This window comes from Anoplopoma fimbria, chromosome 14 (assembly GCF_027596085.1).
Source record: "Anoplopoma fimbria isolate UVic2021 breed Golden Eagle Sablefish chromosome 14, Afim_UVic_2022, whole genome shotgun sequence".
Lineage (NCBI taxonomy): Eukaryota > Metazoa > Chordata > Actinopteri > Perciformes > Anoplopomatidae > Anoplopoma > Anoplopoma fimbria.
Window position 1 is genome coordinate 8,682,911 of NC_072462.1, and position 11,510 is coordinate 8,694,420.

Sequence of the window (11,510 nt, forward strand, 5' to 3'; positions counted from 1 at the left end):
TATAATTCGGAGGCTGCAAGGACTAAGACTTAAATACAAAAAGTCAGTGTCAAGTTACTCCCTGAACAAACACTCCCTTCACAAGTAGTGTATGATACTGCTTTGGAAATCCATTTGCTGTTGGAGCTCATAATGATTGTGAAATCCATGTGGACTTCATTCCAGGAAATGGATAGGCTGCCTTCTCATAATCATGAGTCACAGTGGCCAGATCCGACATGTCTCTCATTCACTCAGAATGTTTAGATTGTAGTCTCAGTCTGGCATGCCTTCATAAAGACAGGAGATTGATGATTCCTCTTGTGTTTAATGATTATTTCTCAAGATGCTCTACTGTGGAGAGAATTCAAGACTTGTCAGTCTTTTCCTGTTCTCTGATACAGACAGTGCTTTACATAAGCCAAACATGCCCACACTGAGAACAAAAAGCTCATCTAACTATAGGGCAAGGAATCTTTGTCTGTCTGTCCTTTGTATATCCCGAGAACCACTCTTGATCTTCACACGTGGTGGGTGTTTTGCTGGGGACCCCATAGAGTGATTTGTTTAATTTGGTGCACTTTGGACTTGCAACACGGTCAATATGAATAACTTTTGAATACATTGACAGACAGCGCTCTATGTAGCAGCGGGTTCCGAGCTTCAGGGCTCTGCTGACTTGAGCATGTTGTCCACAGCGGGCTTTAAACTCCTCGGCACATTGACTTCAGTTTACTATTGCTGCTGGATAGAATTATGTTACAACCAAACTCTTCTTCTCCGTCCTTCAGCACTTAAGTCAAGCAATCGATTCACTTTGAAGGGGTACATGTTCCGAGGAAGCACGCCTCGCAGTCGCTCTCCCTCTGTGTGTGTTGTTATCCGGGCTTCACCTCGCTTTGTTGAGGCTAGAGACATGTCGGATCTGGCCACTGTGACTCATGATTATGAGAAAGCAGCCCATCCATTTCCTGGAATTAAGGCCACATGGATTTCACAATCATTATGAGCTCCAACAGCAAATGGATTTCCCCGGCTGTGCATGATTTTAGTGCATGTTCATGCATGCGAGCGTGCCCCACTGGATAGCTCACAGCTGCAGCTAAAAGTGGTGCTCACTCATCTGACTTACTTTCCAGATGATTATAATTAGTTTTTCCTTCATCTGCATCCACACATCAAGAGCATCTGGAACTGTGAGACATAAAAAACAGAAAATGGTAACAGTATTTGTTAAATTGCTTCTATGAGTTATTAAAAGTTTTAACGTTTTTATTTTTAGCATTACTTACCATCACCCTTTGTTTGAAAGTTGACACTTGTGCTCCAGTCACTCCATTTCCAGAAATGTTGCGTTGTTCCACATCGTACAGTCACATTATATGTCCAATTTGGTATCAAGTCATTCAAAACTGAAAACGTAATACCAACTCCAATGTTTTCAGGAGTTCTTTTCAATAAGCACTGTATTGTTATGTGCTATTGAGTGGAAACCAATGGGAAATGATTGTTACCAGCAAAAGACAAGTTAAACTATGGAGGTAAAGACACTGAAAAATGTGTACAAGTTGTTAACTAGGATAAAGATAGTGTCGGTGAAAAGTTTCTTTAAGGTCCAATTCTGTGGCTGGTTCAGATGAGCTTTATTCACTGCACAGTGGAGACAGAACTCCACAGTATGCTTGTAGAATTCTCTCTGGGCTAAGCTTCTCAGGAAGGAAGGACCTTTGATCTATCAGCACCCAGGATATGTATTCATTGTCAGTTCAGAGACAAGAAAGAGAGAGATAGAAAATGTTCTTCTACAATAGAAAGAGATAAGTTTATAGGCAAATACAGCTGGACAGAGTTGATACGTTGTAGTGCAACTTTGATAATATGTCAGTGAATGGGACAAACAACCCGAAAACATAATGCCTCTTGCCAGCTATAGTTGGTGCAGAGATATCAAAATTGGTAAAGCCAGTTAGATAAAGGTCCAAACGAGTATATATTAAAAGTACTGCTACACTGCTGTACTGTACAGTTTTACGCCCTTATTTGTTTAACAAGATATTGGACTCAGGCGTTATCTTTGAAGACTGGGTGCCAATCTTTAAGAAGTAAGGTGACAGCAGGGAATTTAATAGTTACAGATGTATCACACTTGAGTTGTTGGGTAAGCTGTTTACAAATGTATTGAATGCAATACAAATACACTGTGCAATACTATAACTATTCTGTCTGTATTTATAAGATTTTTTTTTAGTTATTGTGGATTTTTTATTTTTCTTACTTACTTTTAAAATACTTGTCTGTTCTGAGAAGATATTTCTATTAGGGAAACCCAGGTGGAATTAAGAATGAGTTACTCCGTTTCTAGTCATAACTTTGTACTTATTTTATTAATTTGTTATGTTTTAAAAAGAAAAGCCTTTTTTGTTATTTTACTGATTACAGTAAAGCATTTGATACAGTTTGTAAATAGCCAGGTGTTAATGGAAAATTCCTGGATGAAGTAATGAATATGTACAAAAGTGTCAATGTCATTTGAGGAATCCATACCACAGAATGGCTGTGAACCTATCAATTGTAAGCACACTGATAGTTATTTTCAGCTTGTTAGTACTTTTGTACAATTATCCTGTTTATAACATAAAGGGTTGCAGAAAGCAATATATATATATATGTATCATTTCTGTAAGAAATGGACATTTAAGGTCAATTGTAATAAAACTGAAGTTACTGTTTTTGGTTGTCGAAAAAAAATTAATAAACAAACAAAATTTTGTATGTAATGGAGAAAATTTAGAGATCGCCAACTGCTTTAAATATCTGGGTCTGGTCATAATGAATAATAATGGCATATCTAAGATTGCCATTGAGGAGCTGCATAAGCAGACCTCCACAGCTATTGCTTTAGCTATAGTTTGCCCTCATTAATGCATTTAATTTACCTGTATATACGAGTTGGATCTTTCTGATAGGTTAGTCACACCAGTTATTTTGTATGCATGGGAAGAACAGTATAAGTGGTATACCCTAAAAGTTCATGACAACCTGAAAATATGGTAGGACAGTAGAACTGTCTACATGCCCACTTTTTCTTAGAAAATTGGAAAATGTAGGGAAAGAGACCTCTGTCATCACCAGTAGTTCAGTATAGTCAATATAGAAAATTAGTGAGAAACGGTGAGAGCGTCTGTATGTATGTATGTGTGTGTGTGTGTGTGTGTGTGTGTGTGTGTGTGTGTGTGTGTGTGTGTGTGTGTGTGTGTGTGTGTGTGTGTGTGTGTGTGTGTGTGTGTGTGTAAGATTACCTTTTTCTCTGGGTTGAAGGTATCCAAAATATCCATGGTTGAATAATCTATTACAAAACCTCTGACTGGAGTTGAGCGATATGGAGATTCCCCATTTACTGCGAAGATCAAGCCATCTTCAACACAAACACACATGCACACAAATAATTGCAAGGCACTTGGGATTACACAATATTAAGGGAATCCTTGAATTAAAAACATTTACTAAAGCTGGAGTGCGGGACTTTTACATATACATGAATGTAATTTATATTCAAGCCTTAACCAAAGGAGTTAACACAATGCTGATTAAGTCCATCACTGCCAGTAAAGCGCTCTTTCTTTTTCTCTCTCTCTTTTTAGGGTTCCCACTCTTTTCTACAGATCATTTTCTAGGATTTTTCAAGATTTTTTCAGTGTTTATCTAGCTTGTATCACACCATACACTAATGCATCCATATTTCCTAATAAAGTATTTTAATCATTGCTGCCTGAATTTTGCCTACAAACAAATCTAGTCCAAACTTTGCATACTTATATGTACGATTCAAAGTTAGAGTCACGTTTTCCTATATTACACCCAGTGACATCTACCGCTACAAGAGTTAAACGTTTGATGTCATGTTATGGTCCATTTTACCTAAACAATGCAGCATTGAGTTTGAACAGACAGTACTAGAAAATTTAAAAAGTACCGTTTAGCCAGTGTGTGGGGTCTCATTCGTTGTTCTGGCTCTGGCTTCCCATTCATTAATATACAACTCGCTCTAAAGTCCCACACACGTTTGAAACCATTGCTAGCCGGAGTTGAATCACAAACACTTTAACCTTTTCAGTCAAAACAATCTCGGCAGCTTGTTAATTTTAGCAACTGAACCAATCACGCCAACCAATTTACAATTATTCAACTGTTGAAAACCAGTTGGGAAGAAAGCAACGTTGTATAGTGTCATCCAACCTGCATGTGCTACCATATGATTTGACTTGGGGGGGTGTTCACAGCATATCCACAATATAACCAAAATGCTTTCATCTATAAAGTACCCTTTGAATGTTAATATGATCCTCAACATAACTTAGCCCTTTCAAATTGCAATGTTATCTGTTTTGGGGGGGTCCTCTGATAGATAGCCTTGCAGCTGAGGTCCCGCATTGCCGACAAGACCCCCGCTGCTCCAGCCGACGGCTGTTATTTTAGTTTTAAACCGTCGAAATGCTACATGTCTATTGCCACGCAGCCCAGAGCTTCGTGGCGCTGGTAGTCGGGCGTGAGTTTGACCTGTCTCTGCATCATTGGATTTATACATTGTTTAGAGGTCATAGATATGAACATAACGCTTATTAAAAATCCTCTTTGCACTCAAAGAACATGAATCTAAATGGTACCAATCAGGTGTGACACATGTTTAAAACACATTACCTTTCTGCAGTCACACAATACATTTACACATTGGAACAATAAATGACAATGTATATTTTCACATAATAGAGAACATTTGTAATCCTTCATCTCCATGAAGCCTTATTGACACAAAAGTTCCGCAATCCAGCTTTAAAGGCATATTCCAGCATTTCCAGCTAAGGTTTCCCAGCTTTTACCCTTAAGTATTGGCTCCCAAAACATTCACATTTTACATTATGCAATTCCTAATAAGTATGTTTTACACCTCCAGTTTGTAATACAGGAATTCTGCTTTTGTCCCATGATGATGTCATTGTGACTTCTTCAGGGTTATTTTCTAAACTCCTTGAGATCCTCTGAAATATATTACATACATATGAATCATTTATGTCATGTACATTGAATGTGTTGTATCTCTGTTATGCTGTTCATTCTGTACACATGACATCTATTGCATTCTGTCCATCCTGGGAGAAGGACCCCTCCTCTGTCGCTCTCCCATAGGTTTCTTCCTTTTTTCTCCCTGTTAAAGGTTTTTTTTTAGGGGAGTTTTTCCTGTGCCGATGTGAGGGTTCCGGGACAGAGGATGTCGCATGTGTACAGATTGTAAAGCCCTCTGAGGCAAATTTGTAATTTGTGATTCTGGGCTATACAAAATAAACTGAATTGAATTGAATTGAATACCCTTTCACAGTCCAAAGAGTTCTCAACATGAATATAAATAGAGGGCCTTTTCATTTTCATTACGACGGAAGGGAATCGAAAAGGAACATAATGCAAGATTTATCTAGTGGTAGGATAAAAGACTATTTTTAAACAATATGTGATGAATGTCCCTGGTCAGCTCAATCAGTCAACTCACCTCCAGCAGGGCTGTAGGTGATGGCAAACACCTCCCCTCCAAACTCCTCTTTCTTTATTTCCTTGACAAACTCTCCAGTTTGGGCTATGAAGCACTGGATACGCCCGTTTTCCCTGTCAGCCACACAAACTTCCTGTCTGTCAGGAAGGAACACCAGGCTGTGGGGTATTCGGAACGGTATTCGCCTCTTCCTGTCTGACGAGCCTTTAGTCAGAAAAATAAGACAATCATAATTTATGTTAGCAATACATGTAAGAAGTTAACTGAAAAAGTACTGGCCAATTTAAGTATTATCTGGCACTGAAGAATTTCTAGCATGTAGGGCAGTTTACATAAAATAATAAGATAAGATATACTTTAATGTCACCAAGGGGAGATTTCGCTTGGGCAATAATGCAACAGCAACACAAAGCGATTCCTTAAAAAGAGACTAAATCACCTTAACCTGTTCGTTTTTTTGGTGTGGGTGTGTGTAACTGTCTCTCTATGTGTGCAAAACTGCACTTATTGGGTCAACTCAATCAACTGTTTGTGCCTGCCAGCAGTCAAAGGTTGCCAGGTTTACTTCAAAGTGACTAGTTTGTAGGCTTTGTATGGAGTTTAAGCTGATGTGCAACTGTCATACAACTTACTTATATACATAAACTCTAGCTCCTATTCCTTAGATATTTAACGGTTGGAGTTAATTCTTCCTTGATGAACACATTGTGTGAAATTGGTGTGTAGTCTAATACATGTGATCGTGAAGGCAGTTTAGAAATGTGGTATGGTTTTCTGTTTAAGCACTTTTTGGGGACTGAATTAACAGGGTTTCTATGGAGCAGTGGCCAAATGCTTAAGTCTGTTGAATTCCATAGTAATATGTAAAGACTTTGACCAGCACAAATTAGCAAAATCTTGACCAAAAATTAAGCACAAAGAGTGAAAATTGTGGGAATGGAGGAAACTTTAAAGAAATTGTTTTTTCACAAGTACTGTAAAGTACTCAAGCGTCATTTCTCCAACTCTAGTGCTACCAAAACACACCCATTAAAACATTTAATAAAAACAGTCAGGAAACGTAAACTGACTGTATTTCAAAATGGAATATTTTTAAGGCTCCTGCTACAGAATAGACTTCAATTTGTTCAATTTAGCAGCCACCTTATGGACGTTATATTGACCATCGATTGGTTTTTGTGACCTCAGGCTTTTGTTAGTGTGTGTGTGTGAGTTTGTGAGAGAGTGTGAGTGTTGGTGTGTGTGAGAGAAAAACGAGAGAGAGAGCGTGCACGAGAGAGAGAGATAAATATATAAACACATATATATATATATATATAAATATATATATATATATAAATATATATATATATATATATATATATATAAAAATATATATATATATATATATAAATATATATATATATATATATATATAATATATATATAAATATATATATATATATATATATATATATATATATATATATATATATATATATATATATATATATATATATATATATATATATATATATAGATATAGAGAGAGAGAGAGAGAGAGAGAGAGAGAGAGAGAGCTCACACCACTGTGCTTTCACTATGATGAGGGAGCTGTAGGGACAGAATTACATTTTCTAACACAATCTCAGGTCTGCAGAAATATCAGGGACGAGTTATCCCCAAAAATTAGAAAGAGAGTTGCCCTGATTTTGGAAGTCTGACAGAAAGAGAGAAATTAACCCTCATTATCATTAGCTCAAATGTTACTTCCTGCCTCAAAAACTTTTGTGTGTTTGACAGGGAACAGTTCCTGAATATTGTTGTATTCCAATTCTGTGTTCACCCAAACACGAAGCAATTTTTCCCATGACAAGACGCAAAATCGTTTACACTGAGCATATGATGGGAATGAATTACTAAATAATAGGCCTACATGCCTGATTAAGTTAGTTGTTCCAAATGTTGCTATGTTGTTAGCTTCTTTAGCAAAGCAGGACTGTGCTGCCAACATGCTGTTAACAGTTTACATTTGCTTTCCTCTTGGCAGTTTCAACGGATTTGTTGTTCACAATGTACAACTTTCAAAGATTGGTGTCCTGATAGCATTAATATTGATCTTTTTGTGAATATTGGCCCATAGTTAAGGTTAAACCTATTTTTTCACTTGTTCTCAAACATAGATTTTACTTACAAAAATGACATGCAAATCCATTTTAATTTCAGGTTAATGCAGCAAAACATGAAAAAACGCAAAAGGCAGTGATGCATTTGCATGGCAGTGAGACACTGTAATAACACTTGTAATATAACATGCTCTCCACGTGAAGAATTATCTGTCATTTACATTTGTTGCCTTTACTGAAAGTGAAACTTAATTATTCAGTCCCTTGTCTAACAAGACCTGCTTTAAAACATTCAAGAGTCTTTGTGTGTTTGTGCGTGTGTAGAGTCAGATTCCTACCTGCACCCCACTGAGACAGGTATTTGCCATCAGCTGAGAACTTCAGTATCCTTGCATTGCAGTAGCCATCAGACACAAAAATGTTCCCAGTCTCAGTGTCTACAGCCACATCAGTGGGCTGGCAAAAGTGGTTGTTGTCGCTTCCTGGAGTGAAAGCCTCTCCAAGTGCCAGCAACATTCTGTCTCTGCCATCACTGCTCACCTTTAACACCTGATAAGTGACAGAAGAGGGACTTCTTTGATGCTGGTTCATTATGCGGTCATAGATTTCATCTGTGTATTTAATTTGTTCTTAATACCTTAACATCAAACGGACTGTTAACAAATTACATTTTAATGATGTGTAATAATTATTTACAAATAATTTACAAAAACAACTGTGTAAACAATTAGGTCACCATTGACTGATCATCATTATCAATTGTGACATTGAGAAATATATATTTCTCGATGTCACATATTGAGTTTTCAGTCTCATAATGTGATCTGGACATTTGGCATTACCTTTCATTTTTATGATGTAACTGATTAAACATACTCAGATCGGATGGAATACCACCTGCACATTACCTGATGAAGAGCCACATCAGTGACCCAGTAATTATTCTTCTTGTCTGTTGTTATTCCATGAGGCAAATAAAACCTGCAACATCATAGATATGAATCATTAAAAGACAGTTTTACTCTGGTTGTGATACAGGATGTTCAACACTACAAGAAATGCCTGGTTGAATGCCTTGCATTCTTAAAAAATACAATAAAACTTACATTTCTCTGCCAGATGCCTTCAGAATGTTGCCGTTGGCTTGGTCTACAACCAAAATAGTGGACTGCTGAATAGGACCTTGGGACCTCTGCTGGTATCTAGCCTGGCTGTTAAAAGAGCTGAAAAAAACATTTTGTTTGTAGTTCCACAGAAAGAGATTTTTTTTTCCATGCCGCATTATCTACATTGATAGGAACTTGCTGCTATGTATATAGACTGTAGTTCCATCCAGATCTGTTCTGTCTGCCAGTGATGGATTATCTGATGGACAACCTGGGCTACAGCCACATTAATATGAGCAACACACATGAGCGTTTTATCACAGAATAACAAATATTCTCCATCCATACTAATACGCCTAAAAAAGCATATCACATGACCATACATGTTCACTGGGCATGCGCGTGCTAGTGTAAACAGGAAGCAGGTTATCTACTCTGCGGTTGGATGCTTAGTTACAGAAAATATAACAAAGAATTGTTGTACTTCCTATAATAAAAGTTCTTGTTTGATACTTAAGATGTTCATCTATATTTGCGAAAGGCAATCAGACAGATTTAGTGGAAAAACTAAAGTTTTATTTTTATAACCTAGATACAAGGCTCCATGGAGGACCTTCTCGCACGCACACGCACACACACACACTTTAAAATAAACAGATACGAATCAAATTATATCCAGATTATGGGTCTAGAAATTTGGTCAACACACGTCTTTCACTCTAAAACACCGGGTAGTGTTTAAGCTATGCTTCGTTTTAAAACAATAACATGGTAGTTTGTTCGTAGCCCAAAAGCTGAAGTGGTGGTAGTGTGATCTCCAGATAAACAAATTCCATTACATTTAAAACATACATAACAATGTTTCAAGGACTGATAGAATCCATTTATTACCAAAAATAAATAAATTATAAGTAAAGCGACTTACCTTGCCCCCCAGTGGTGGTCCCCTCTGTGGAAAATGACCAAATTAGCATCTGAGTCGAGGGCAAGTCCTGACACCTGACCCAACTGGAGAGAACTCTGAGGCCACGCTGAGACTTGCTCCAAATGGTAGTCTACACCACACACACAACACACACACAACACACACACATGCACACAGGTTGAGGTAATGTTAACGTGGTGTCAAAGGTGATCCCTGGCATTCTGTAACTGTTAATAAAAGAGGCTTCACAGATCTGTTTATATTACTGTATCTCTTGCTCAAACCTCAAGGTAACCATGGATAAGCACACACAAACACAATATTGCAACAAGTTAACATGAATACATATCTATGACAAAAACTGGCGCTTACTCCCAGATTGCATATACAGCAATAGCCCTGACAAATTCCAAATGCATGTATTTGGATTTCTGTTATTTTAATTTTGTACAGTTTATACATGAGAAGTCTAAGGACTGGATTATGCTTAAAAAAATTAACTTGTACAAAATAAACAGCCACAGTCGAAAGCTGGGTGAAAAGCTAGCTGTCATAGAACTCTGCCTTTGCCCAATGTCAGCTGGGATCAGCTGCAGCCCCCCCGCGACCCTGATCAATATAAGCGGTTAAAGATAATGGATGGATGGATGAATATTATGATCTATAGTGATTTATGTTAATTTTTTTTTTTTTAACACTAGACTATAAAAAAAAGTACACATTTAGATTTTTCCACGCTGCACCATGCAGCTGCAGCTGAGGTGAATATAGGTCCATATATATGAGGTGGTCTCAAAGGAAGTACACACACTAAAAATATGTAAGCTGCTGCCATTTAAAAACGTTTTAGCAGTGCCTCTTTTTTCTACCTGTCTGAGTGCAAATAACATTCCTGTATGTGTGTATTGTTATTAGGATTGTAGTTCTGTCCTTAACTAGTGTTAAAATACATCTCAAAAGCCTCTAATGGTTTCATTACCCTTTGTCAGCAATGATACTAAGGAATTGTTAGACAGATACTTGTTATTTTGAATTATGTTAGAAGTTTATGTTAAATGAGGAGCAGGAATGTTCCACCACTTGTGTTCTTCAGTGCAAGATGTTGAGATGTATGCTCAGGACTGCATATAAGTGTTCAGTCGTTTTAATAAGGTTAACCGAGTTCATCTGTCCTTATCCAGGCAAGTTGAAATTTAAAAGGCTTGTATCCAGTTTTAATGCCTCTCTGTATGTGACCACTTGTTCACAAGGCCAGATACTGTATAATGCTGTATGTTCATATTCCCTCTCTAGAGAAGTTGGAATTTTTTCTTGTCTTGTTCACAAAGTTTTCTTTTATTGCTGCAGTAAAAAAGTTTGTGTTACAATGCAAGGTTTTACAACAATAAATCACATTGGAACATTTAAATGTTTTGTTTAATTTTATTTTCTTCTATACAATTTTGTTGAAACAATGTATTTAATATAAACTCAAATAGTATAACAATAATTAAAAGTAAAGACATTACTTAAATAAACTAATGATCTTAAGTAGACATAAATACTGTTATATTTGTGATTTGTTATATATGTTTATGTATGTTTAACTTAAAATAATTATTTAATTCAACTTAGACTAAAGAAAATAAATAGTTTAAGTGAACTAATGATTTTAAGTAAATATTACTAATCTTGACTTAAATATGTCTACTGCATATAAGGTTCTATGTTAACACAACTTGACCTGTTGAGTTCCTTCATGTGTAAAAACTTAAATTATTTGAGGCAACGGGTTTCCACGCAATTTTCTAGTAAAGTCAACTTATTCGGGATAAGAGTGTGTCTTGTACTTGGGTCATGTTTCACCGGTGATG

General features: G+C 36.8%; 1 protein-coding gene across 1 annotated transcript; it reads right to left on the reverse strand.

The window, feature by feature from the left end:
- Positions 1–1,140: 1,140 nt before the first annotated feature.
- Positions 1,141–9,782, reverse strand: LOC129102772 (peptidyl-glycine alpha-amidating monooxygenase B-like). Its single transcript, XM_054613041.1, has 7 exons — positions 9,658–9,782; positions 8,733–8,849; positions 8,535–8,607; positions 7,965–8,175; positions 5,522–5,725; positions 3,279–3,394; positions 1,141–1,173 (listed from the first exon to the last, which is right to left on the reverse strand). Coding segments are annotated over exons 2-7 (639 nt in total). The 5' UTR covers positions 8,735–8,849; positions 9,658–9,782.
- Positions 9,783–11,510: the final 1,728 nt, after the last annotated feature.

Excerpts from the sequence above, each read along its gene's own strand:
- LOC129102772 (XM_054613041.1), bottom strand. Across the intron at positions 8,176-8,534 it reads CTGATGTGGCTCTTCATCAG|GTGTTAAAGGTGAGCAGTGA; the intron begins GTAATGTGCAGG and ends GTCACTTATCAG. Across the intron at positions 3,395-5,521 it reads CACCTACAGCCCTGCTGGAG|ATGGCTTGATCTTCGCAGTA; the intron begins GTGAGTTGACTG and ends TTTGTGTTGAAG.